Genomic DNA, 27,923 nt, shown 5'->3' on the forward strand with positions numbered 1-27,923 from the left:
CAAAGAGAAAATGAATACGATGGTTCCTTTTTTTTTTTTTTTTTTTTTGGTGTAGCCCGTACACGATTTTGATTCGAAGTCCTCAAAAACGCATAAAGAAAATGCGTTTCCAACTGGTTGAATAAATGAGAAACCCCCGGTAAGCCCTAGTAACCATTTCCCTCCTTCGGTGACCTTACTCCACTTCCCCTGCGGACGCCTTTTCGAACCATCAGATTTGCTCTGCATTTCGCAGCGGTACTTCTATCGTTACCTGTCGATTCAATCACGATAGTTGCATCGTTGTTTTACGCTTATCGTGGATTGTTTGATTGTGTCTGCTTTGGTTGTGTAGATCAGGTGAAAGTGTGTGAGCCACGATGTCGCTTAGGGTGTTGAATCCGAACGCTGAGGTGCTCAACAAATCGCATGCGCTTCACATGAACATCAATGCCGCGAAGGGACTCCAAGATGTTCTTAAAACCAATCTCGGCCCTAAAGGCACTATCAAGATGTAATTTTTTTAACTTTTTTCTCGCTTGCTGTGTGTTGTTTTTTTTCTTTTTGTTGTTTTGATTGACTGTTTGCGTTCTCGCTAGGCTTGTTGGTGGAGCTGGTGATATTAAACTAACCAAGGACGGTAACACTCTTTTGAAGGAGATGGTTAGTTTGTTTCTTTATTTTTCTTGCTTCTGGAGTGTGTATTTCTGGCTATTTTTTCAAAATAAAATAAAATAAAATGGTGGTATCTTAAGCTGTCCCCCCACCAACCCCCCGGAAATTTTGTGGGCTTTGCTGCTTGGGGTCGTCGGAAGTGAGTTGCATAGCTGTTTTATAAATGTGTCATGTCGGAACTTGTAAATGTCATGACATGCTATAAAAATATTTAGACTGTATGCCAACCTTTTAAACATGGATGCTTGATACTTAATAGTGTGATTAGTGTATGCTTGTGACTGAATGGAAATTTGTCTCAGTACACATATTCTCAGTTCTCAGTATTAAGTCCGGAATTTGTCTAGTGGTAGTTTTATGTATTCGGTTAAGATCTTTGTCAACTTTGGGATACCAAGAAGTATATTTCCTTGCGTCGGAAATAGGGTGTAACGGGGCTATAATTGGATTGATGCTAATGGTTATGCAATGGAAATTATGGTGTGTTATATAGCTAAATGTGTGATAAGATTGATTGTAATGGTTTGACTAGTATGCTTATCCATGGCCTCAAACAGTTGTCAGCAACCAATTATCTTCCGAGTCTTCCTCATCATATATATTCACATTTGTGTTTTTTGTAACTTTCATTCAAAGTGGTTCTCAAAATTAAGGCTTAATGGTGGAAAGCTTAAATTATATTTTTAAAAATTTTTACATTCAAAAAAATATAATAAAGTTGGGGTTTAATGTTTTGTGTGAGCAATATTTTTGTACAAAGAGGATAATGATGTGTTCATGACTTAATTTTCATGATATCTCTTTACTCGAATATGACAGCAAATTCAAAACCCTACCGCCATAATGATTGCTAGGACCGCTGTTGCTCAAGACGATATGAGCGGAGATGGTACAACTTCCACTGTCATCTTCATCGGTGAGCTTATGAAGCAATCAGAGCGGTACATAGATGAAGGTTGGCAACTTTACTTTCTTTGAAGTTATTGTACAGTTTCAGTGTAATGCACTCTTTTGTTCATCATGTCGTGGTTATGTAGCAGCATATTAGTTTTTTTAGAAATTTACCGTCATATCATTGTTTGGTTATGATGGGTTAAGTGAAATAATAATACTAAATGAATGGAGTCCACCCTCCCCAGTTAATTTATTGGGAGAGAGGGGTGTCCTTATGTTTATTTGTTATAGAAATGTGTTGTGTTGAAGAATCACCTCCAGTGTCTTCTCCACTACTTCCTATACAAGTGTAAGAGCAAGTAAATAAAAATATATGTTCTCCAGAAAAATCATAGTCAATGTCATGAGAAGAACATGAGACTGTAAATGAGATGTGTTTTTTATGTTATTAGAATTGAAAGCAATGTTGGAAAACAAAACTTCCTACTTCTCAATTGTAAAAATGTTTTTATTGAATAGTTGTCTATATGCATATTTATTTTTTAAACAACTTTTAAAACATTTTAATTTTTTTTTTTTTAAAAACACTTTTATAAAAACATTTTATAAATAATTGTTCAAATGGAGCCTTAATGTTTTATCCTTTTCAATTTCCCTATGGTATACACTTATTTTTGCTGTAAACATTGTCTGATTAGACATTTGTTGAAATGGTTTATATTCCATTTTTCTTGAGCTTTGGTAAATTGAAATGAAACCTGTTCTTTCTTTCTTTCTTTCTTTCTTTCTTTCTTTCTTTCATCCAGGAACACATCCACGAGTTTTAGTTGATGGATATGAAATTGCAAAAAGAGCAACGCTCCAATTTCTTGAAAATTTCAAGACTCCAGTGGTGATGGGTGACGAACCTGATAAAGAGATACTGAAGATGGTGGCGAGAACAACATTAAGGACAAAGGTTCTTTTTCAGTCACTATATTCGAATCGACGAAATGTATTTTCACTTTAATTGCCTGTTACATCTCAGATCTACGCTCTTTCTTTTTTGCAGCTATACGAGGCATTGGCTGATCAATTGACTGAGATAGTTGTAAATTCTGTAAGTACTAGATGTTTTACCATGATTTCTGTACATGTTGAACTAATAAATGCTGTTATGTCTTTATTGCTGTTAGTCTTCTGGCTTTTAATATCTTTTTATTTATGTTTTATTTCTTATTCACCTGATGTTCTAGGTTCTCTGCATTCGTAAGGCCGAAGAGCCTATTGATCTTTTTATGGTTGAGATAATGCACATGCGCCACAAGTTTGATGTCGACACTCGTCTGGTATGTCAGTTGATATGGAACTTGGTTTTCTCTTCTTTTTTTAACACAATTAAAGCCTACCTTTGTTCGCGATTGTAGTCACTCAGTTATCTAACTGCTAGCTGTGTGTTATTCAAACTTCAAAATTTTCTGAGGCTGTTTTATGAAGAGCTTTCAAAATAGTTACTCATAATCACCATGTTCTTGATGAGAAATGTTTTCTCTTAATGAAATCTGCTAATTTGATGTCTTCTTCGGAGTTCTTCTCCCCACTTGATCAGAAAATGGAAAAAAAAGGATGCTTCTTGCATGCTTGTTGATCTCTTTTATTTTGTGGAGTTATAGATTTCTGTTTGTTCGATGATGCTCATGTGGGGGCAGCATCTAGTTAATGACCTTGTTTGATAATGACACATGCATACTCTATTTCAATTTCAAGAGTCTAATAATCATATAGCTTTTATTTCAATGTTCTTAATTTCTTATTAATTCAAGTGCCAATGTTCAAGTGGTAAAATATATATCTCTCTTCGTGAATCAGACTTGGAGGAAATCATTGTCAAGTGGAATTCCTAAAAAAGTTTTCTTCCTTGTGGTTTTTTAAATTCTTCTACTAATTTTTATTCTTCTCTCCTTTGCATCCAGTAATTAGCTAATAAATTAACTTCATTCTTGTGACCGTGTTAGGTTGAGGGTCTTGTTCTTGACCATGGATCCAGACATCCAGATATGAAACGCCGAGCAGAAAATTGCCATATTTTAACCTGTAATGTATCATTGGAGTATGAGAAGAGGTGATGACGTGTAATCTTTTACTAGTTCGTGCCTCATTTATTTCTCTTGATATTCATGAGCAATATGACTTACGTTATGTTGTTCAGTGAGGTAAATGCAGGATTTTTCTACTCAAATGCAGAGCAGAGAGAAGCAATGGTTGCAGCTGAGAGGCGATCTGTTGATCAAAGAGTACAGAAAATTATTGATTTAAAGAACAAGGTATCCTGTTTAAGGGTGCAATTAAGTAGTCTTGTTGTAGAGGAGCAAACCTTCACTTGCTTATATTTTGTGTTGTTCCAGGTGTGTGCTGGTAATGATAACAGTTTTATTGTCATCAATCAAAAAGGAATCGATCCTCCATCGTTGGATCTTCTTGCTCGAGAAGGAGTAAGGCATCTTTACCTTTTATGAAGTTTGTTGGAAGTTAGCCTGACTGGATGATGACATCTCCATATTATGTCTAGTTCTGTCCTTTACATCATTGCTCCACTTGAGTTTGTGAAAGTTTTTGATCTATTCACCTGACTTTATGAATTCCTGTTATTTAGCATCTTGTCGGTTACTTTTCTATTTTCTGTTGATTTTTAAGCACTTAGTTGAATTCTTGAAGGACAACATTGTTGAGAAGTAGAAACAATAGAATTTAGTGCTCTCATTCGCCTAGTTAATCTTTGTATTATTGTGACGCATGAATGCAAGATTGGTTAAAACTTAGAGCTCCCTTGTGTTCTTTTAATGATCCTTTCCGTCTTAATTTCATTTTATCATGACTATAGATTGTTTGTCTCTTTTAGTAACGTGCTTTGTACGCATGGCAAAAGTTTCCTGTTTTAGTTCATTGGCGTTCACTCATCGATATAAATAGGCCGTGTTTCTTTAGTTTGGTTAATCTTCTTTTTTTTTTTGAAATCTGTCATCGTTCTTACCTGTATTTGTGAGGATCTGATTCTTTGATGATGTTTCGTGGTTATTTGCATACTACACATGATTTGATTATTAGATGTTTTGTGGCTATTTGCATCCTACACTTCGTTCTACTGATTCTGATGACATTTGTTTAGATAGTCGCCTTGCGAAGAGCCAAAAGGAGAAACATGGAGAGATTAGTTTTAGCTTGTGGCGGAGAGGCTGTCAATTCAGTTGATGACCTAACTCCTGACTGTCTCGGTTGGGCTGGATTGGTCTATGAGCACGTACTTGGAGAAGAAAAGTATACATTTGTAGAAAACGTGAAAAATCCACACTCCTGTACAATACTCATTAAAGGTATGTTTAGTTGCTCATCTGGTTCTTCCATCATCGATGGACAATAATCTTGTTACTGGTGTATTGGTTCTGTATGTACCCTTTGCTTTCTGCTTGTGGAGAATTTTACTTGTATATTTTGTTATGTTGCATTCTAATGTACTTATGCTACCTTCGACCTATATCCAGGACCGAATGATCACACAATTGCTCAGATTAAGGATGCTGTTCGTGATGGGCTGAGGGCAGTGAAAAATACGATTGAAGATGAAGCTGTTGTACTAGTGAGTTACTAGAGATCTTGGGTTTTCGTGTTGTAGTTCTGTTATCTTGTTTTTAGTTTTTTTTTTACAATATGACACTGCTTGAAAGGTGAGCCATTTTACCCAAAAGAAGAGAAAATTGAGAACCATTCGTCTGTAAAATGAAGTCGAGCTGTTATCTAGATTTTAGTTTATATTTGTTCATGGCCATGGCTTGCATGTTTTAATGCCCATGCCCAATGGACTGTCTTTTGCTTTTGTACTTGTGATTTGGGAACCCGGGAGTCAAATGAGTACTGCTGTTGCTGTTTTTCAGGGATATGAATATCCATCGAGTTTTTCCTGATAGGCAAACAGCTTAGAGAACCTATGATTATTAATCGTTCTGTATACCACAGGGTGCAGGGGCTTTTGAGGTGGCTGCCAGACAACACCTTGTTAATGAAGTGAAGAAAACCGTTAAAGGGGTATGTTTGCTTGTGTGGATAACGGCTGCTGCGCATGAAATTTCCCCCCGTGTATTTTAAATGCAGTTTCAGTCTCATGATTGGAGGTCCTTGTGTTTGTGGGATGTTGCAGTGTATTGACTGGGTTTTGAACTGTCATGTACTAACTTGAATTTGTTTCGATGATTGGAAACTGTGGACAGCGTGCTCAACTTGGCGTGGAAGCATTTGCTGATGCTCTTCTTGTGATTCCAAAGACACTAGCCGAGAACTCTGGACTTGATACTCAAGATGTGATTATTGATCTCACGGTAGTTGTTGCTTTTTTAGTATTTGACTAAAAAATTTCCATGAAACAATCAATAGAATTCATTCGGTTGCATGTCTTCTAAGATTGCTCTTTACTTTTCAGGGAGAACATGACAAGGGAAATGTAGTTGGCCTTAATCAACACACTGGAGAACCTATTGATCCCCAACTGGAGGGCATCTTTGACAATTACTCTGTCAAACGTCAGATCATAAACTCTGCGTAAGTCACAACTTTTTGTCGAACTAATATTCACGATTCTTCCGAGTTTTTCATTCTTCCCCCCATGAAAATTCTCTCTCCGAGGGACGATGTAGATTTCTACAATCATTGGTTTACAGTCACTTGCTTCACATTCTAAAAGAGACGTTCTATTGCAGCCCTGTGATTGCATCTCAGTTGCTACTTGTTGATGAAGTTATTCGTGCTGGGCGTAACATGAGGAAACCTAGCTAGCTTGTTCTCTCTCTTCAAGTCGCTTGTGTGGTTTTCAAAAGAAGATAGTTTTGACAAGGGACGATCATGGTTCCCAAACATTTTCCTGTGCTTAAATGTATTGAACGGTTCACAATTTTTCCTATAATCACTCTTAGCATTTGATATTTTTGCTCGGGAAAAGAATTGCGCTTGATATTGTTTTATGAGACGTGTTTGTGTTTTTGTTGGCTCAATTATGAGAATTAGCATACGTCATATTATTTTATTCGATCGGTGGTCAAAGATCTTCAAAATCACTTCTTTCATGATGTTGCAATTTCATTTGAAGAAATTTTGGGACTCGGGATCCTTTTTGTTTGTGATCAGAAATGAGCATCGATACATGAATGGAGAATTTGCTAAGTTCCATTCAAGAAAAATAGTATATGAGTATTTTTACTTTTGAAAACCAAAGAAAGAAAAAAATAAATCTCTATCTAACGTTTATGGAACATGAGCCATAATCATCATGAGAAAGGAAAAGATATTAATACCTAAAGGGGCCTTTATCAACAAAATGGGCTCAGTCCATATTACAAGCCCAATTCCTCCATTTCCATTCTCCAACGGCGGGAGAAGAATTATAGAGACACCAAAGTTCAAATTTCGATTGGCGCCGCTCATCCCCGAACAAATCAAAGTCCCTCCAAATTATTCGTTTCTTAAATCCCTTTCCCCCGATTCTGAGTCTGAAACTCTTGAATAATTTCTGCTGGAAGTCCCAAGTGTTTGGAAACTTTCGGCGAGTATGGCTGTTGATTCAGGTTCTGCTTCGAAGCAGAGTGTATCTCGGAAAGAAAAAATTAAGAGCCCTCAGAAGAAGGAAAGCAAGTCCAAGAAACCATCTGGGTCTGTGGAAAATGTTGTTATTTCTTCACCTTCTAAGAGGAACAAGTCTCCCGGAGTACGCCTTGTGGGCGGCCGGATTTATGATCCCGTCAATGGGAAAACTTGTCATCAGGTGTTCCGATTCATTCCACTCAACCCCACCACTATGATATGCGCATTCTGTTACCTTTAATAATTTACCTGTTTGTTGATTTGAAGAGAAGTGTTCGTAGTTAGCTTTTCATTTCTTGTATCGTAGTTATCAAAATTTTAAGAGTTGCGGCGGAAGGAACCATGATTTTTTTAACTATGGGAGCAAAGGCACTTTTAAAATGCCCAAGTGAATAAAAAGTAATGGGATGCTCAAATTACTGTTTTTATAGTGAATATCACACGAAATTATTGCTATCTTCAATTGCCACTCCAACTACTTGTCACACATGAAGTAATCTTGAAGTTTTAATTTGTTCCTTCATCCTTGTATGATATCTAAACACTGTCACTGGCATTTGTACAATATATTGTACTTCAAAATTAGATGATATGCTGAATTACGTTCTTGAAATAATCACTATGAATTCATTCCACGAAGCTCGGAATTGGTCTATGGTGGATGGTGGGATTTGATCCTACACAGAATAGTGTTAAGTATTCTCTGTCGTGATCTAACATCTTGTGCATATTAAAGCAAAAATATGTCAAGTTCTTGTTTTTTATTGCTTAAACTTTAAGTATGCATTGCAAAGTCTGCATTAGTGTCACAACTTTGGTGATTCTACTGCTGAGTACACAGTATTTTATACGAGTTCATTTCTCTCTCTTCTTTTTGACAAGAATATATGTCTGTTTTATACTTGATGTTCTTTAGTGTCGTCAAAAAACTAGAGACTTCGTGGCATCGTGCACAATTCAGAGGAACAACAAACCATGCCCCATTATGTTTTGTCATAAATGCCTCTTAAACAGGTTATTGTTCGCTTTTTTATTATATTGATTTCAAATAGCTTTTGTGTGGATGTTGGTGGATAAATTTTGTATCACATGTTATTTGTTTTCTCTAAGTTAGGTATGGAGAGAAGGCCGAAGAAGTGTCTGCTTTAGGGGAGTGGAATTGTCCCAAATGCAGAGGGATTTGCAACTGCAGTATTTGCATGTGAGTCTTTTGACATATTTTTGGATGGTTGTTCTTCCTGTGTTTTCCTGATAAAATTGTGTATCGTAGGAAGAAAAGAGGTCATCAACCCACTGGTATACTTATCACTGCAGCAAAGGCAACTGGATTTTCTTCTGTTTCTGAGATGCTTCTTAAAGGGTCGGGGCACTTCACCAACATAGTTGCTTCACCGTCTAAGGTCGCCTCCTTAAATAAGATATACAGTGTCATCAGTAACTGTTGGACCTGCAAAATTTAGATGTTACTGCATTGTATTTGCTGACTATGTAATCTATCTTGTGCCCTGCTTCTCAAATTTACAGGAAGCTGGCGTATCTCCTAGAAAACGGGGAAAGGAAAATTCTTTTGATGGAAAAGTGGATGCAAATCTGCTAAATCCTACCTTGGTGAAGTCCAAGGAAGCTAAAGCAGTGAAAAATGGCAACACAGACAGTGATGCCGCTCTGAAGAGAATTGGGAGTAAGGGAAAAATAATGCAGGAGCAGCCTGAAGAAATACATCATCGCAAGGGGATTAATGATGTTTTAACAAGAGAAAATGGTTCACCTTCCCGTGAGAAAAATGCAAAGAAAACAAAGAGGGATAGATCAGATGGGATGAATAGTAGAACTGGCGATAAAGTAAACTTGAAGGAGAATGATGTTCCTAATGATGTGAAGAAACTGAAAACAGCTAGGGGTGGATTAGCAAAGAAGGACTATAACAACAAGAATGAATTCAATTTAACCAGGAGGACAAGTCCAAGAAAGTTGGATGCCATTAATAATAAATCCAAGAAAAGGGAATCATACGATGCCAGAGATGATCTAAAAGAAATTGTGAATGGGACAATCACTGTTGGCAAAGATGACGATGGAAATGCTAAAAGAAAAAAAGTAAAGGAAAGTGATACTGCAAATAACAAAGACGTTCTGAAGCCCCTGAATGAAGATTTTCAAGTTGAAATTCCATTGCCCATGGGAAGTGACTTGAGAAGTGTTGCTGGAATTGATGTATGTGCAGAAGATGTTGGAGATGCTTTGCAGTTCCTAGAATTCTGTGCTGTTTTTGGAAAGGCAAGTAATAGCAATCACAGTGACTCTGATAACAGAAATCTCGTTTGATATAGTTGGGACTCTGCGTGCGTTACATTTTATTCTGAGGTTTATATATTCTCCGAATCATGCATATTTCACTCTTGATGTCATCCCTTCGGTTATAACCTGCATTTTATGATTTTCTACTGTTAATTACTTCTAGGCGATCTCTTCAAAATTAGTATGTGCTAGCTGTAACCTTGCCCTGATATCATGGTCATTTTGGTTTTCCTAATTTTCCTTGTCTCTGTAATTTGATCAACAGATCCTTGAGGTGAGAAAACGGCAACCAGAAAGTATTCTTCGAGACTTATTACATGGGCGAACTGGACGCCACAGCAAATTTTCTGCAACTGTCCAGTTCTGTATTCAGCTAATATCTGTGATACGGTCTGATAGAGGGGAAGAGTATGGCCACTATCCTGTAAACTGGCAAGTGAATTAACTCTCTTTCACTGGATAAATTGATAACTTGTTTTTCCATTCTTTGCAGTGAAACTCTAAGCCCATCAAATGGGAAAAGCTCATGGTTCCATGCACTTAAGAAATGCTTGTCTGAATCCAGAGGTGTTCATAAAGTTCATGGGTTGGATTCTTTAGATAATGCATCTGATTATGAGACCCTAGCTACTTCCAAAAAGCTTAAGCTCTTAAACTTTCTGTGTGATGAGGTTCTTGGAACTGAGTAAGTACCTTTTCCATTTTAATGTTTTACTGGTGCTTCAGTTTTCAAGTTTACAGATATTCATTGTGTTTTCACCATGTATAGAAAGGTACGGAATTGGATGGACGACCAAAACAAAAAACATGCTGAAAAGGTCAAGGAAGCTAGACAACTAGTTACTGAAGCAAAAGACAAGGTAATAAAAATTATTAAGATGGTTTTTTAGGAATTTAAGTTTCTCAGAATTTTTTTTCACACGAAACTTGTTAACTTCACACAGGAGAAGAGTTTGAAGCAGAAAATGCAAGATGATATTGCCAAGGCAATTGTCATCAATAACGGTTCCCGTCTTACAATCTCTGAACATGAAGCCATTGTCTCCCGCATTAAAGCGGAGGCAGCACAAGCTCATGACAAGGTGCTCAAGTCAACAGGCATGTTTAACAGTAAGTCATGAAGGATTCATCCAAGTAGATAAATATCAACCAAACACCTGCTTTGTATAAGCCTTCTTAATAGTGGGATGCTGAAATTTTTATTATCTTGTACTGTCTTCTCTACATGAAAGATAGTATCTCCCATCTTACAATCTTCCAGTTATCGAAAATTTATATTTAAAGTCTACAGTTTTTTGTAATTGAAGCTCGAAGCACTAGTGTTTTTGCTGGTTTTTGTGTTCGAGTAACTTCATGCTTTGATCATTAATGTTATATCAGTTTTCTGATATTCCGGCATCATTCTGTATGGTTCTTGCAGATAATAAAAAATCTGATGCTGTAAGAATAGAGCCTATCTTCAAGGGTCGTGGTGGTCATGCATACTGGAAATTGAATTGCATAGGAAAGTCTGATGTGCTGCATCAAAGTAAGTCATGTGACATTTTCATTCCTTTGCTAGGTACGGTGTTGAGGTAAAAAAAATTTAAAGTCGCAATTTCTGTCTTTGATTGGCAGATGTTGGAAATGGAGAATCGCTTACCGGCAATGAGAAATGGTTTGCCATCGATGCTGAAGAAAAAGAAGCCATTGAAAAATACACGTGCTCTTTAAGGTAGTAATCTTATCCCATAAGAGAGTGAATTAATGCAATCACTTTGCTATAGATGTCTTAAATACTTCAGCATTACTGCAAAACATTTAATATGTAGATATGAAACCTAAGATGGGGGTTAATTCAATTAGTTTCCTCAGATCACAAAACTAGTTAAAGGGACTGGGAAAATGGCTCATAATCCACCAAAAGTTGTCGGAGAAAAATGCGCCGATGTATGCATGTGCGTGGATGTATGCATGATATGTGCATTGCATTATTAGAATGTAAAAGAAGGTATTCACTATTAAACATTGGTATATGAGATTTGTTTCCGAGTGTCCATGTTACAATGTGTCTGGGGGAAATTTTGAAGCTGGCAGATCTTGCCATGAAACTTAACCTGTCTGGGGAAATAAGATATATACCGGTAAAGAATATTTGAAAAACTAAGTTGTTGAAGTCTTGCGTGAATTTTTTAATTTGTAACTGAAATTTTATATTATATAATTGAAATTTAGTTAAGTTGAATTGGTGACTAAAATACATCGTTAAAAAACGGGTTAAAACCTTTTTATTATTATGTTTGTAACTAAAATCCATTGTTAATAACGGTTTGTGTCTTTCAATATGCTCATCATGGAGCCATTGTCTTCCAATCTGATCAACATCTCTACTTTAGTAGCAAGCTAGTTTCAGGTGCTCTGATACAATTTTTTATTGCAGGGGACGACGAATAAAGGCTTCAAGGGGATAAAGATCCCAACTTGTACTTTCTCATGCATTAACCCAATCCAGCCATCGAAACCGTGGAAAAAATTCCTGCTGTTACTGGAGATTACTAAATGTGGTTTTAACCATTAACTGCCTTGTTTCCTTTCGATTTGTGACATTCAGAATGTTTTGTGATGTTTGATTTTCTGGAAGAACTTGTATCAGTGTTTGGTCAATTTTGTTGTTGTTGATCATGTGTTCATTGTAAAACAAACAAAATGGAATACGTATTGAACCTTCTTATGCTCAACAGATTCATGGGGACAGTTATGAGTCGTTCTGTGATGAAAACTTAACGAAAATTTGCCAGAAATACTTCTGATATTCTGCTTTTCTCATGAATTATGGGTTGCCAGTCCAGAAATAATCCCTTAACACCTTTGTTCTTGCCACTTCTTCTTTACCAACTTGTGTAATAAATATACATTTTGCTGTACACATGTTCCATTAAAATATACATAATTCATTTAGAAAAGTATAACATTCAGTTTTCCATAGAGGGCCTGTGAAACTTACACAAATATTTACGGTGTTGTATTGGAGATTAGCTTGACCTCGTATAAATTGTTCTGTCCTTCGGCTGCATCCACAAACTCGAAGCCGTGTTAATTAGAACTTGAAACAAATGTATGTTATATACTGCGTAAACAAGGCGACGGTACTTACCAATTTCAGCTGTGATTCCTGGTCCAAAGAATGAAGTAAACTTTGCCTGCAAATGAGCAAATTTTGAAGAACTTAGCTAGGGGATATTTGGAATTTCAGAAGGGTGGCATTGGAGAATCATAATATTAATATTTCGCATAGATTTGCTATTATCCTACCTGTCTTTGCTCAAAATCAGACAAACTCAGGGCTTTAGCCTCAAATACCAATGTCAAACAGTATAATCCATCCTCAGTAACCTAAAACAAACAAATAAAACCATAAGTTCAAATAAGACAGCCTGTCAAAATTTGCAAAACAACAATTACGGACTTAGTAATGCATAGTGCAACTTATACTTAAATTGAAGCTCATCGGAGTAATAGCAAATGAATATAATTGTAGATGACTGTCTATTAGTGAAAAAGCTAACACAAATACAAGTTTGATATGGGAGATTAAACTATTGACATAGCATTAGGAACATAAAGCAGGTTTCGGGGGGTCGTACTTCTTCCCGGATACTTTGTAGAATTGGGGCACTCCTGCGTGCTATTCCTCCACCCTAACAGAAAAGTATAATGGAGATCCCATATCAATTATATGAACGAACAAGCATTTAATTCGTCAATGATTTAAATCTTTCGAATTTGGACTGAGTTTGGAAGGACACAGAAGAAAGCCAAGGGGTTTGACTACCTGTCCATATTGGAATATTCGTTTTAATGCTTCTTCCAGATGCTGTTCGTCCCCATAACGGTATCTTGTAACATCATTTCTAACCTAGCAAATAAGCCAGAAAAATTAAAAGTGCATGGATGATAGCTAAAAATGTCATTTAAAATGATACCCATCCAATTTCAAACTAATTACTTTAAGACAGGAAGCAGCAAAGGGGAATGAATATCTTGTGCTGTAATGCAAACTTGAATAGGGGATTTAATATCAAGATGTTTCAAATAGGAGCAAGCAATCACCAGAACTAAGCATGACTCGGCAATTGTTTGCGTCATTCAAGTGAAGTGTACAAGGAATATGACAAAAAAAAGAACCTGCTTAAGAATTTCAGTTGCACATTTTTCTCTCAGCACCAGAGCATCTGAGTATGTCACGCAGGGGACTGGCTTAAGCTCTGCATACTAGAAAACAATATAAAGACATGAACATCATATATAAGGCAAGGGTAAAAGGCATAATAAGTATATCCTTCTCAACTTCGGCAAGTAAAATTAGTAAAGGTCTAGCTTCCTTGTGCATCATGCATAGGTAAAGTTATAAACAAATACCATATGGTTTAGAATAAGCATGTATGTATAGATGCAAATAATAGAGAAGGATGATAGAATGAAATATAACGCGGAATGTATGTTGAAACTTGAAACTAAGAAGATATTAACCTTCAGAGCCATGCCAATTACTGCGAGAGGAAAGCCATAGGTCAGCATCAGTGCTGACCATTCAGATCCTGGGAGGATGTTAAAGTATGCCCCAAATCCATAGCTGTGTGAGCATACTAGTCAAATTCATCAATCTTATTCATGGTACATTTGCTACTTGAAAATCAAAGGGCACAAAATATATGAAGAGAAGTAGAGAACTCTGAAAATAACCTATGTTCTGAGGTCTCTTCTAAATACATGCAAAGACAAAAATATGGAGCACATGTTGGGTATTTTGCATTGACCACTTATTACAAAACATGAAAAGGTTAAATTTGTCGTGTGACTAGTGCAAGAATGGTTGGAATGCTGTTTGAAAGAAATTATTTTAGCCAACACACCCAGATAAATTTTTTTTTTTTAAAAAGAAAAGATCAGGAATTCAATGGTCCTTTTCCTTACAGAAATGAAAGAAGGCTAGACAAGAGACGATATTTCATGAAAAAAGAAAAGAATATACTCACGAGAGAAGTGTAACGCCAACACCTAATCCAATTACACCAAAAGAAACCTGGGCATAAGAATCGAAAGTTAGTCATTGTGAAGGAAACTGCTTTACCACTCGAGATTTCACAAATGTTTGGAAATAACATTTGCCGAATACTCTTAACATGTAATTGCAAGAGCTAAATATTAGATGTAAGCGACATGATATTTTGTCACTCACGCATGACCTTTGTCATGGAAAACCAAAGATTGGATTGCCTTGTTAGTGGGACATTGAGAAGTTATATAAATCCTTTGATGCTGTAACCAATGAACCGAATGAAGCTTAAAATAATCAGAATAACACTAAATTACCATTTACCACATCCTATACAACACACTCATTTGAAAATTGATGATTCTGAAAAATATAAAGCAGCATACGGTTAAAAAAGGTTTCATAATTTGATAGCATGCATTGAATAGCTCTACAAATGCCAAAATTCAAAACAGCCGAAAAATTAGGAAACACTGCACAGTAAAAAAGGGTACCTTGGCGAGCGAAAACTCATTATCCGGAATAGTGTCTTTCTTGATGTTTGCAGCAGCATTGGCCACAGGAGAGGACGACTGAGTCGATTCGGCAGCTCTGGGAACAATTTTGAGTTTCGTTGCAGCTTGAATGTTGAGAAAAATTGAACCTTGATTCCCGGCAATAAAGCAAACACCGGAGTGGTCGGGTTCGATAGACTTTGATGGAGGCAGCAGCCGTCGATTCAGTGAGAGAAAATAGGAGCGCCCAGATGTGGTGCCGAAACGCAGAGCGCTAAGTGTCATTCCTCCTCCGCCGCCACTTGACATAGTCGCCGCCGCGGCCGCCGGTTTCATCTGCATACGTGAGAAGGCGAGTGGTGGTGTTATCCGGAGATTGGAGGGAAGGCAGAACATAAAATTGTGGCCACCGTTTAACTGCCAAATCTTTGGTGATGACGTGGCAACTGTGAATATCGAATTCTAAGCCCATTAATGAAGGTCTGGGTCAAGGCCCAAATATTTCAACCAAACTGTTGTAGGAGAGCATCTGCCAATATAATTACTTCATCTTCTATCAAGTGATACATATTTTGCCTAAATAATATGTCCTCTACATTCACAACACAAGATTGTTAGTGATATGCTTGCGATTAAGATCTAATAATTTGATTGAGCTAAAACTTGGACAATACTTTTAGAAAAACTTTTGGGGTATATTTTGAAGTACCCCTTGGCTATGAGGTGGATGATAATTTCCAAATCCACCAAAATTATGGGTGGTCTCTCAAGGCTAGTGGTGGGTTGCGACGAGTTACGAATCAGTCTGCCTCTACACAACAAATTATACATGAGTTCGTCGGGTTGATATCAGGATAGATTCATAATTATGTACCACTTGTTTCTAATCATGAACTTATTATTTATCACAATGGAGATTATTTTGGTGGAACACGATTGCGCGGTTTTTGTTGTGGAGGTTTCCCGTTTGAATTTCTCGTATACTTTATATTTCATGTCATTGTGCTAAGTTGCTCTATTTGTTATAGTTTCTTGTCAAGTTCACCAAAAAAAAAATGTTTTTGTTTGGGGCACTATTGGTTAATCTGTTTAGCACCCAACGAGTGTGGTCGGATGCTCGTTCCCTAGTTGATTGATATCAATGAATCATATTTTTCATCAGCAATTCCTATCCAAAAAAGGACCAAGTGAACTTACTTGAATCAGCAATTGCAGATTACTATAATGGCATGTTTGTGTCACAGAAACGAAGAAAGAAAGAAAGAAAAGAAAGAAGATTATACTATAACTTCAATGCACAAGAGGGACACATTTTATTTATCTAAATTAGACGATTGTTCTGCCAGCCCATCTATTGACAGTACTTCCATAATTACATGGGAGGGAATAGCTTGAAAATGGAGCATCTTTCTACTTTATGATGAACAAAGTTACAATGCATTCTTTTGAGCAGCCTCTTATTTATAGGGTACAAAAATGGTAGAACGGTTAGTGTTTTTCTTGGTTTATTTTTGGCCCTTTTTTTGTCCTTGTTCTCATCCACAAACCCTTCAATGATATAATCGATAGGCATCCCACAGCTCCCTGGCTGCTGCTGCTGCTGCTGCTGCACATGATGCACATTATCTGCTTCCTCATTTTCTTTGTCTCTTCTGCTTCATTTCTTTCTGTGTGCTGTTTGTCTGTTGTTTCTTTCTCTTCCACCTGCCGGGGCCATTTGCACCAGAAGCATTCTTGTCAGATTTGTCATTTCAGTGCTATGTGATAGATTTCTTGGTGTTATCTTCAAATTTTTGAGAGCATGGCAGTAACTTGTGGGGGTGGTTTTGTCAAGTAAATAAAGGGTTGTTATTATCTTCCAATAAGAACAGATTTTGGCCATTGGTGAAAAGGGTGAAGACAAAAAGTGTAATCTAGGGGGAGATGAAGATATACAGAACAAGATCAAGAGTGTGACCACATAAGAACACATGTGCTCTGGCACATGCTTGAGGGACCATTTATCAGCCCCCCACCCCAGAAATCATTAGGGAACTGTCTTGTGATATGCTTTGCTAGATTCATTTCAGTCTTGTTCCAAAAGTTACGACTGATAGTAAAAATGATTTAGCGATATCTGAGTCGAAAATAACATACAAGGATAAACGATGGATTCCGTCGTTTCAAAAAACAATGTACTTCCCTCGACTTGATTTTAAGTGTTAGAAAAAAAACCTTTGTATAGAAGAAAGGTCTGAGGCGAATCGAATTTCCCGTTCACAACGTAATCTAAATCAAAACTTAAGTTTTTTAAACCGTGCAACTTTGCTAGGCTTTTCATGTGGTGAACTTTCAAGCTTAGGATGCCTGTGGTAATTCGCTTGGGACCATTTTTTCCTACAACTTGCTTATATTGGGACCAAGAAAGTGATGCTTCTGATTTTATTCATTTCTTGATCCTCTAACTTTGCATAGTTACTAACTCTACTGTTTAATATAAGATACTAATGGTAACTTGATATTTACCTCTGTCTCGGACTTTGAGTTTTCACTGAAGCAAACAGATGAATCTCCACCTTCTGCTTCACCATGCTTTATTGATCTTTCTTCAATAGAAGGAGTGGAAGCAGGACTAGGACTGCTTGAACTAACATCGACCGGAGTGCTCTGCGTTCCCACGTCTCTAGTCGTGCACGGTTGTTTCTCTAAATTCGAACAAAAAACATAACGTTGGCTGATACAAAATCAACACTGTATAGAAATGGGAAGTTGGAAAAAAGAAACAAAGATAAGACCTTGAATGGTGATTTTCGTTTCATCTTCAAGTTCAATTATTGGAGACTTGGCATGAAACTGCTGCAAGTGAGAAGGATAAATGAGTGGTGCTGACATAGTGATCCTACTCGTTACACTTCGAAACGTTCTCCCGCTCAGTGTTTTTGCAGATAAACATTCCAAAGGGACTTCTCCTGATAAGGGATTGCTTATATACTTCTCTGCGTTATTCCACTTGGAGCTAAGGGTGGCGGCTCCATCGGTTGGGATATACTCCCACGAATACACAGTTTTGGCCTGTAATGCTGCACGCAAAATAGCCAAACTTGTTCTTTAAAAGTAGAAACAAGAAACCTGTATCTTGATTCTTGAATTCAATTTTCCTTGCCAATTCTTACCTTTTAAGGCAGTGGTAAATGAATATGTTGAAGGGTTAATTTCCTCTGCATCAGTTCAAGAAAATAAGAACTCAGAAAAGTTTATAGCTTTACTTCTTGATCTTGAATATATGTTGTTACCTCTTGCTGTGTATCCTGGGGAGGAAGCAGTGCTGGAAATGGCTATGCTTGATGCTAGATCTTCTCTAAAACTCCGTAAATTCGAGGCAGAAAATCTTCTAGAATGCGTGTTTTCGCGGGATATTCGGGCCTTGATTGCCCATTCTTTCAAGCTGAAATCCGTGTCGTCGTGTCGCCGTGAAGTAACGTGGCATTGCTCCATGGAACCTTTGGTCAGTATTGATGACATGTTTGGTTTGGCTTCACTTTATAGAACATGCTGCGACTTGGTGTGTTCTCTTGTTGGAATGCTGCAGAATCAGCAGAAGATGCCCAAGAGCTCAGCTGCTTTCCAAGAAACTTTAAAATTTGGCCAAAGAATTCAAATTCATCAATTCTCTGCTCTCGAATTCAAAGTTTCTTGTTTCTTTTTCAGGCAATGCAGGAAAAAAAAGATCCCTTTCCTGAATTTAGAGAGTAAAAAGTGAAATTTTTCAGGAATATCTAATGCTTTAAATCTTTGTCTACAACTTTTTATCTATTCAAAATGATACCTTCGAATATGAACGAAAATTGAGCGCTAGAGAGCGGTTCACTTATTTTATATATGATATCTGGTTCGAGTCCTGATAATTGAGAAATAGGTGTGTCAGCTGAAATTTTCCCTGTAGTGAATCTGATTGAACTAAGATTTAGGTTAATTGCTCTAGTGCTCAATTTTCGACTCAAATTTTACAATAATTAAAGCTAAAAAAATTAGTTATGTTATCCTTATTTTTCATTTTATCTTCGTCATCTCATGTCACGAGTTAAAGAGTTGCGAAATGTTTATGTTGAAATCATCAAAATTTTGGTGTTTAGACAGTTGGGATCAATGTGAAAATCATTGTCCTTTGTTATTGCTAAAGCATAGAAGGCCAAGGAAATTGACCCCATTTGATGACTTGTGGTGCTATAATGACACCCTTGCATTGGTGGGACATCAATAATTTATTGTGTTTCTTGATTTGGGAATTGAGACACACTTCTGTCATGCATGTCCTGAATTTTTGAGTATGGTACATGATAGGTTAATTTTGAATTACAGTTCATTTCAAATAATTTTTTCCCCTTATTTTGATCATTCCGTGAGCATTTAAAAAGAAAAAAAGAAAAGTCAGTAGAATTCTATTTTATTGAATCGACGGAGATTGTTATAATTGAATTTCAATGATACATTTTCTCAAATTTGAAATCTTAGTATTATATGGACTACAAATCACATATCGAAGACAATAGATTTTCCTTGTCAAGATGCACCCTAAAACATTCACAATGTATTTGTGCAATCACTATAATATTTTGGACCGCTAGGCACCGTTCTGTTTGCCATATTACCAATATATGTATAACTCATCTCATTTCATCCCACGTTCTTCTCATCATATTATTTATCTATATATTAACTATTTATTTTACATCAATCAAATCATTAATTATTTATCTTACATCAATAAAATCATTAAATTTAAATTAATATATTACCCCTTATAAAGAATATAATTTTTATTTTATTTATTGTTAAAAAGACAAAATAGTCATTTAACATTTTTATATAAAATTTAATCAATCAAATCAAATAAACTATAATATATCAATCAAATTCAATATTATTTTAACTATCATTCTTTATTTTTTTTTTATTACATTATATTACTTATCTATATATTACTTATACCATACCTCAAACCAAACAGTGCCCCAAAGTACGAGAAGTAAGTTAACTGTGAGCAAGAAGAAGAGGGGGAAGGTATAACGTAATAATAGTTTGATATTCTGGTCTATTTTTTTAAAATAAAATTTTAAAATGATTCTATTCTCTAATTGTTAATAAAATACAATCTCAAGTTTAAAAAACACTCATTTTTTACACGCATAATGAATTATCATTTCTTAATAGATAATGAAGCTAATTGATTGGAATATGCAAAAATGGTGAGGTAAGAAGTTAATGTGATGGGTCTGAAAGAGAAATATGTGGGGGGTGTCGAATTATAGAGATGAGAATGTTTATTGTGCATGTGCAGATGTGAGACAGGTCATGGTCATCATCATGGCATTGGCACTTTCACCCCCATCGGCTCCAATCTTCTTTTTCTTCCTCTCCACACATAATTTTTTTTTCCTAAGATCCACGTATATTATCTAATTTTTTATATGTAAATATTTTTCAAATGCTCGATTTCGGCTCGAATCAAACATATTTGAGTTCGACGCAATTTGAAGTTAGAAAATTTCAGATTTTTTTTAGCTCGTCTCAACATTTTTAAACCTATTCATGAGCCATTTGAAATATTTCTTGGAACATTAAAGTTTGATAATAAAAGTTAAGAAGCTCGAAATTCATATATAACTAGTGACGGAGCACACGCGTTGCGTGTGTAAAATATTAAATATAATGTATTGTATATTAAATAATTTGTTAATTTTAAAGTGTTTGTCTATTTATTTATTTTTTAAAATATAAAAAAATTAGTCATGAATGAAGTTTAGTTTTAATTGATGAAAAAAGATATGATAAAAGAATTAGAGGATGTGAGGAGTTAGAAGTGTAGATACCTGTAAAACTTATTGATACAAATACTTCACAGTTTGACATATTTGATTGGTTTTGATATCCCATATAATAAATTATTGATAGTATACAATGGTATTATCATCCATTAACCAGAAGTTTTTGGATTGATAAATAAGATGATTCTTGAACCATTAATTCAAGAATTCTTATGTGTTAATAGTATATCTATCAATAGTTCAATTGGGTCATGATTTTTGTAGCATATTTCGAAAAGTGGAGTTTTGTAATGTGTTGGTTTTGAATCGATGTTGTTTTGGTATTAGTTTGAGATGATTGCGATGCTATACTGCTATCTGTGTTTTCGGTTTGATCAGATTATAGCATAGGCTAACCACAAGTCAACAGTTACAGCTGGCTTACTCAAAATCCATTAGCTACAGTAGTTGAACACTAATCAATTAATAACAAGACAAACTTAGCAAAATCACTTATAATCACTCACAAATTGCTGAATAATTAGTACACGTATCATCATAGAGAGAAAATGTAAAAGAAGTGAGTTGGAGAGAGAAGAGTGTAGGGGTACAAAAGGAAAAAATTCAAAAAACAAACCATGACACCAAAAATAATTAGAATAGGATACGCACACTTAATAAAATAAAATAAAATAATAATAATAATAATATTAAAGATATATAATTATATTGTATGAATAAAATATTAAAACTCACGAACCGTCAACGATTAGTTTTTCTCCACAAATAGTTTTCTTTTTCTATAAATGTGTTTCGAAAAAAAAAATTACATCAAACAAATGACAAATGAATTAAAAATAAGAAATGGCATGAAATGACAAATTTGAAAAAAGAAAAAAACTCTCACCGGAAGTTAAATTTCTAAAAAAGTATATATAGATGTGTGTTTTTTCCAAGTTGCAGAGAGAGTAGGCCCCACCATTTTGTTTGCTGAATGTGCTATCATAATCTCTAGGCTCTACTAGATTTTGGTTTTTGTCTTACTTCTCTGCCTCAGAGTATGGCATTATATGATCTTTTGAGATTCCACTGGCTCCATCATATAATATATCAAACCAAGTCTCACTCTTTAAATATTTAAAATCTGGTTCAACAAATATCCCACAGGTAAGAAACAACTGGACAGATACGGACTAAACAATCTGAAAATTTCATTTGCAGGAATACTTTCGATCTCTGGAAATGAAACCAATCGAGATCGATTCATTTTCACGTCTCCCGAATATCCATCAAATGACCCTTATTCTCAACTTTGCACACCCGAGTAAGGAAATATGGTAGAATCCTCGGCAAAGAAATAAGCGTTCAGAACACCACGGGCAAACTGGGGATGACATATAGACGAGTAGAGCGGCAGCCATGAGAGAGCCCGTGCTGAAGAGAAGGCTCATCTAACCATTGTGTTATTCGGTGGTCACACCATTGAAAGTCATCGGGAAGATCCTTCAAATTCTGCTGATGAAAAAGTTTTTTTTTTTAATTAAAAAAAAGAGTAGAAGAAACAGATTGCCTATTAAGTTCTTTATTGCGAGTAAGTCACTTCATCGGAATTTCAGGGAAACATGTTTGGTGCATTGATGAGGATGTTGATTGAATTAAGACACGGAACCACCAAAATAACATATTTGGAGAAAAGAAAAATGAAAATTTAAGTATCTTCCGACGACGTATACGACAAGGGTTCTTCTTCATGCACTTAGGAGAATCGTAATCAACGTACAATATGTAAAGCTAGAGTATAATGTGATGCCTAAGACACCTGTGAGATTGTGATTTTCTACAAATTATAATCACATAACAGGTGTACTTGTGCCATCAATTCAAAAAACTTCAACTATAACTACGATTCAAGTTTAAAAAAATTAAATTAAATAAAGACATCACCCTGAATGAAATGTACGAACATCTTGATAATAAAAAGAAAATGTAACGATGAGATTAAAGCTTTTTCTTTAGGCCTAATAATTGATCAAAAGACTTGGCTTGTTTGAACCATTCTTGGTGTTCTTGGTCCGACACCGTGGCAGACATTTTTGTAACATTCAATTATAAGTTCTACCGCATGAGAAGAAGAAAAACCTAACCTTTGCAGGCAAAACAATGGTGCATGGACCCAATCAAACAACAGCCTGAGGAAAAACTTCGGTGTTCCCAGCACTGATACTTTATACTTCATCTGATGAGCAAATCAGATGTGCTATGTTCAGAATCAAGAATGCTGCAAGTATTGAGAAAATTTTCATATCTAACAGCTGGAAAAAAATTATAGGCACAACAGTATTAGCACATATTCACCTGAAAAACTGTAGAATTTTTGGCATGTGACGAACTAATTGCTCCCAAAACATGATCACCAGGTGAGACTAAGAAATTGCATAAGCAAACAAGCTTCCTGTCAATTTTTTTATAAAAATGAGAAAAAAATAAGATGCACAAGGAAAAAAGGATAGCAAGATGAAAATAGTACATACATCAGTAAAATCACTACATGGGCCAACACCAAGTAGTGAATTCAAAATTTGTACTGTCCAAAATATATTGCTTATGAACTAACTAGTAACTACTTCCTACAGTGACTGCAGAAGATGAATTCAATTATATCCCAAAAAAAACGAATATGAATATCATGTTTTATCAGGAATAGGGGAAAAATATATAAACTTAACATCAGAAATGCAATCAAAAGACAATGGAATACAAGGAAAATAATCCCAGAGATTTTAGTACCATGGGAATTCATAATTTTGGAAACTGCAAACCAAGCCCAAAAGAATATTAGCTCAGTTAAGTAATTATAAGATGATGATTTTTAATGAAATGCTATTATTTATAACTGAAATGGAATCCTCACTTTTGTAACACTGAGAAAAAAAAAATTACAACTCCATGATTAAAAATATGGGTATTAAATCTGAGATGGCAAGAATCAAATGTTCATATCCATTTGACACTCACATACCACAAGAACAGTACTAAGAAAATGTAAGTATGCAGTCATTCTTGAATATCACACTCGTGTCTTTGATCTGGAAAAGTGGATGGGGTTAGAGTTGGCATACCTTGTCCCAAAATGAGAATAGCATTAGCATCCATAGGCACGATATCGTGGATCTTTTCACTGGTCAAAATTGCCTGTGTAACTACCAAAAAGGCAGATGATTTAGTTTCAGAGCATAAAAGATCACATAGTAATAGAAGGAATGCTTCAGCAGATAGCATAGAAAGACTTAATTAAACATAAGACATAGCGACTGCCAGATCCAACTACTCTTTGAATCTTGTTTCATAATTGGATTCACAACATCAAAAGATCTAGCTCAGATCCAAATTCTTGTTCCAACATAAGATCAAATCCATTCGGCTGTGTGTGTGTGTTTTCCCATGTTGATGTAGCAATACATCATAAAACTAAAACAAATCCCTAGAGGATATTGAAGGTCATGGTCATCAAATAATGAATGGTGGTTGACACATATCATCTAAAACACTTCATGATGCCAACACATTCTGCCTCAAATCAAAATGATGAAGCCACATGGATCATATGGTCATCTCTCACATTAGAGCAGGTATGATGAAGAATATGGGATACAAGATAATCATCGGAACCTGAAGTTTTCACTAGTTTTTCATCTGTGTCCTCCACTTCAGATTCATCAACAGAAGCATCCACCCCAGAAACTGCCATCAGGTGCACAGTATAGCATCCATCTGACATCCAGACGGTTCGTGTCACTGAACATCGACAGCAAGTGTATTTAGATAGAAAATAACCATACATGCCATCAGGCCTTTTGGTTTTCTTCTGAAACCTATGCTTAGTGCTACAAATAAATAGGAACAATTTATAACTTATAAGCTTCGAAAATCCACCTGCGGAAACATCATGAAAAACAGCCATCTTAAGAACTTTCATTGTTTGAGTTGACTGCCTCATTACACAACCGGTATCCAATCCATGAAGTGAAGACGAGAGGCACAACACGTGTAAATTTCCTATAGAGTCTAAGATCACAAATTTATTTGCGGACAATGCCTCAACAGAAATCGCCTTCACTGATTTTCCAGGCATCTTCACTGATACAGAACCATTAAAATCCTTATCCTCAAAAGCCACAAATACACCACCCGTGTCTTTAGAGTCTTGTCTCAATTTCGTAAACCTCAACTTCGCTGCAAGTTATAGTGCACAATGAGAAGCTGGAGAAAATGGCAAAGTTTCAGAGTTCTAAACATTATAGCATCAGGAAAAAACTGTACTTTCAGAAAACATTGAAATATAAGTGAAGATTTTCCAATTTTTCTTCATGCAAAGCTGAACGAGCAAAAAGGCAAATATAAAAGAAATTTCATTACCAATTAACACATAACCACATTCTAAAAAGTAGAAAAATAGGTCGCAACAACAACAAAACCTACTTAAAATTTAAGAGGAATGATCCAAAAAGTGTCACAGATTGTGCTAAGCTAAGGCATAGTAAAATGGTTGGGTGCCATAAAAATCATAAATGTGGCTTCAAAACTTTGCAAATGAAAAATATGCGCTAAATTTCACTCGATCCCTCCAAAGATTAAACATATCTGCTCAGCCACCTTAATGTTGGTGAGATTCTATAAACCGTAGTTCCTCAACAAACCAAACAACTCCAAAGGCTTTGCAAATTAAAATAAGGATAATTTTAACCTATAGCTACGCGCTCCAGAATCCATATGATTAGCCATAAATGTCGACCATGAATTCAAGTAAAACCAAAGTAGCACTAAAGCACCCAGATCAGCCGTTTTATGAAATGTTCTTCCCGCTACTAATGTTATTTCACAAAATTAAAATATAGAAGGAAGATTCAGCTGGCACATGAAATTGTACATATCCGCAACACTTTCCACACAAAATAACCAAGCATATGAAATCCGATAACTACAGACAACACACCAAAAACTTGATCTTTCTAAACTCCTAACTCAATCATCCATAACTCATAAGGACGGAGGAAAAATCAAAGAACTAAAGTTGAAAATTATACATGGCTTGATTATGATCAGTTACAGCTGATCAAAGTATAACACTGAAGGAAATCAAAACACGTCAGAAACTAATAAAAAACTCACCCGAATCATTGTGCCTCTCACTCTTTTCACCCTTGACAGATAACAAATTCAATTCTCCGTCTGTGGCCAAAGTTTTCCCTCCATTACTCGATCCACTATGCAAATTCAATCTTTTACCAACACTCTTCTTCTCCTTTCTCTGCCTACCCTTAACCAAGGGCCGGAGAGGGAAAACTCTAACCCCATTCTCTTCCCCAAGAATCAAGAACCCAAACAAAACCTTAATCTCAAATATGGGGAAACAACAGTCAATCAACGCACACTTCATTAGCTTCAAAGCCTGGGCACCATCATGATCACCAATCAATCTCACAGCAAAAACCCATATCTTAGAGTTGGAAACCGAGTACAGCGAGAAAACATTAATCCCACCAGATAATTTCATCGAGATCCCGTGATTAGTTTTAAACAACATACCTCCCTTACCCTGATCCCACTCCAAATCCCTGTGACTGGATAAAACTTTAATTTTCCCGAAACGGTCGTCCCGCAAAAGGTAGAAGCGGAGGAGGGTGGATGAGGAAGGACGGACAACGGGGGAGCACGTGAGGAAAATGGTGGTGGTGGATTCGGGAGAAGTTTGGAGGTGGAGGAAGGTGGCGGAGGATGTTGGGGAAGGGATAAGAGTTTGTGGGGAGGGGAAAGATGAAATATTCAAAAGATTAACACAAGGGTACACTGAAAACGATGAATCAAAATGGCGAAAGGCGAGGGAACTGGACTTGGGATCGTACAGAAGGGATGATAGATGTGGGGTGGAAGTGTGAAGGAGCTTGGGAAGAATCAACTGCCGGGCTTCACATGGCGGAGGAGATGATGACATAATAAACGGAATCTAAATTGGGATTCGAAATGGGACTAACTCAAGAAATCTTGATCCAGAAACAGATTTTGCGGGTGTCGGGGAAAGAGTTGGAACTGGGTTTGACGAGGAGACACTGGGAGAGTAGAAGCGGCGGGTGGCGGCGGCGCGGCGTTACTTGTACTTTCAAGACCTTGTTTGGACAAACCACGACCTAGGAAGTGTCCACTACAACAGCTCCTACTTGTTTTTTTCTTTTTTCTTTTTTCTTTTTTCTTTTTTAATGAAATGAGAGGGTAAGGTTAGGTCCGACCATGGTTCTTGATCACCTACCGATGATCGGAATCGATACTTCGAAGGGTGATTATTTCCTAATTTTGAATATAATTTTGACGGTTTTGGTTACATCCATGCAGCTAAAAAACACAATATTCGAACTACAAAAATCGGAGTATGAAATCGAACGGGTTTATAAGTAGAATCTCGTAAGCACAAGGTCTGTAAGCTGAAATGAAACACAGTAAGCGTAGGTTTGTAAGCTGAACTTTCTTAGGTCATAATTTCGTAAGCATGGACTTGTTAGCTGTAACTTCGTGAATCGTCATCTGAATCACGAACACTCGTCGGAGACCACGAACACTCTTCAGAGTATGGTCACCGATTTAGACACTCCGACGCTCAAGTTAGCAAAGAACACAACAATAATCTTCAAAGATAAAGAGAGCTCAAATTAGAGAACAAATGAGAATGTATCTTGGACATGAGAGACAGAGTGTTTGATTGGTTTGAGTCCTTGTATCTTGGGTTTATGAGATTGAGATTATTTTGTTCATTAATATATTTGAATTTTTATCCCATCGATTACCTTTCTGATTAATCATCGATTTATGTCTCGATTTGATCATCAACTTCTTGAGATGTTGATCATAAATTTGATTACGATGAATTTTAATCAGAAATTAATTAAATTAATTAAAAATCGTTTAAAACCCTCAAAATTTTAAAAACAAATAGTTCAAGAATAATTTTGAAGTACAATATAGAGAATGAATGATTTTTTGATTAAAATCTAATTATACAAATTTGAAAGAATATAAAGGAACATTAAATTTAAATTTAATTTACCTATAGTTTTTAATCATAATAAACCAAAAAAGAAAACATTTAGGCTTAATCCTCCATCTGTCGAT

General features: G+C 36.0%; 5 protein-coding genes across 16 annotated transcripts; 2 read left to right on the forward strand and 3 right to left on the reverse strand.

The window, feature by feature from the left end:
- Positions 1-78: 78 nt before the first annotated feature.
- On the forward strand, positions 79-6,536 carry LOC140863295 (T-complex protein 1 subunit zeta 1). The gene is made up of 16 exons (XM_073266619.1): positions 79-237; positions 335-493; positions 579-642; positions 1,474-1,609; positions 2,355-2,506; positions 2,600-2,647; positions 2,784-2,876; positions 3,543-3,649; positions 3,737-3,851; positions 3,933-4,019; positions 4,694-4,898; positions 5,067-5,161; positions 5,539-5,607; positions 5,790-5,897; positions 5,999-6,117; positions 6,276-6,536. Exons 2-16 carry the CDS (start codon positions 360-362, stop codon positions 6,349-6,351), a joined length of 1,608 nt encoding a protein of 535 aa, XP_073122720.1. The 5' UTR covers positions 79-237; positions 335-359; the 3' UTR covers positions 6,352-6,536.
- Positions 6,537-6,963: 427 nt separating this feature from the next.
- On the forward strand, positions 6,964-12,157 carry LOC140866713 (uncharacterized). Its single transcript, XM_073271745.1, has 12 exons — positions 6,964-7,333; positions 8,069-8,166; positions 8,267-8,353; positions 8,423-8,552; positions 8,677-9,429; positions 9,716-9,858; positions 9,944-10,135; positions 10,220-10,310; positions 10,395-10,560; positions 10,871-10,978; positions 11,068-11,164; positions 11,870-12,157. The coding sequence occupies exons 1-12, from the start codon at positions 7,121-7,123 to the stop codon at positions 11,898-11,900; spliced, it is 2,109 nt and encodes a 702-aa protein (XP_073127846.1). The 5' UTR covers positions 6,964-7,120; the 3' UTR covers positions 11,901-12,157.
- Positions 12,158-12,271: 114 nt separating this feature from the next.
- Positions 12,272-15,394, reverse strand: LOC140866207 (uncharacterized). Its single transcript, XM_073271134.1, has 9 exons — positions 14,980-15,394; positions 14,466-14,512; positions 13,960-14,062; positions 13,615-13,701; positions 13,262-13,345; positions 13,074-13,127; positions 12,742-12,822; positions 12,584-12,629; positions 12,272-12,497 (listed from the first exon to the last, which is right to left on the reverse strand). Exons 1-9 carry the CDS (start codon positions 15,373-15,375, stop codon positions 12,442-12,444), a joined length of 954 nt encoding a protein of 317 aa, XP_073127235.1. The 5' UTR covers positions 15,376-15,394; the 3' UTR covers positions 12,272-12,441.
- Positions 15,395-15,757: 363 nt separating this feature from the next.
- LOC140865941 (uncharacterized) lies at positions 15,758-18,868 on the reverse strand. Of its 2 annotated transcripts, XR_012144764.1 has the most exons (7): positions 18,785-18,868; positions 18,252-18,694; positions 18,132-18,176; positions 17,754-18,038; positions 17,485-17,663; positions 16,177-16,683; positions 15,758-15,790 (listed from the first exon to the last, which is right to left on the reverse strand). XR_012144764.1 is itself a non-coding variant. In XM_073270783.1 (5 exons), the coding sequence occupies exons 1-5, from the start codon at positions 18,478-18,480 to the stop codon at positions 16,468-16,470; spliced, it is 954 nt and encodes a 317-aa protein (XP_073126884.1). In that variant the 5' UTR covers positions 18,481-18,852; the 3' UTR covers positions 16,166-16,467. The 2 variants fall into 2 exon arrangements, 1 of the variants encoding a protein (XP_073126884.1); XM_073270783.1 differs by lacking the exon at positions 15,758-15,790 and having other exon boundaries at positions 16,166-16,683; positions 18,252-18,852.
- A 2,997-nt stretch (positions 18,869-21,865) lies between these two features.
- LOC140863774 (uncharacterized) lies at positions 21,866-26,956 on the reverse strand. 11 transcript variants are annotated; one of them, XR_012144023.1, is made up of 7 exons: positions 25,932-26,956; positions 24,696-24,995; positions 24,432-24,557; positions 23,882-23,962; positions 23,118-23,185; positions 22,907-23,017; positions 21,866-22,274 (listed from the first exon to the last, which is right to left on the reverse strand). XR_012144023.1 is itself a non-coding variant. In XM_073267419.1 (7 exons), the coding sequence occupies exons 1-7, from the start codon at positions 26,752-26,754 to the stop codon at positions 22,268-22,270; spliced, it is 1,473 nt and encodes a 490-aa protein (XP_073123520.1). In that variant the 5' UTR covers positions 26,755-26,956; the 3' UTR covers positions 21,866-22,267. The 11 variants fall into 11 exon arrangements, 3 of the variants coding, with proteins under 3 accessions (XP_073123520.1, XP_073123519.1, XP_073123521.1); XR_012144024.1 differs by having other exon boundaries at positions 22,907-23,040; XR_012144025.1 differs by having other exon boundaries at positions 22,907-23,040; positions 23,118-23,214.
- Between the last annotated feature and the right edge of the window lie 967 nt (positions 26,957-27,923).

Source organism: Henckelia pumila, chromosome 4, assembly GCF_033568475.1.
Source record: "Henckelia pumila isolate YLH828 chromosome 4, ASM3356847v2, whole genome shotgun sequence".
Taxonomy (NCBI): domain Eukaryota; kingdom Viridiplantae; phylum Streptophyta; class Magnoliopsida; order Lamiales; family Gesneriaceae; genus Henckelia; species Henckelia pumila.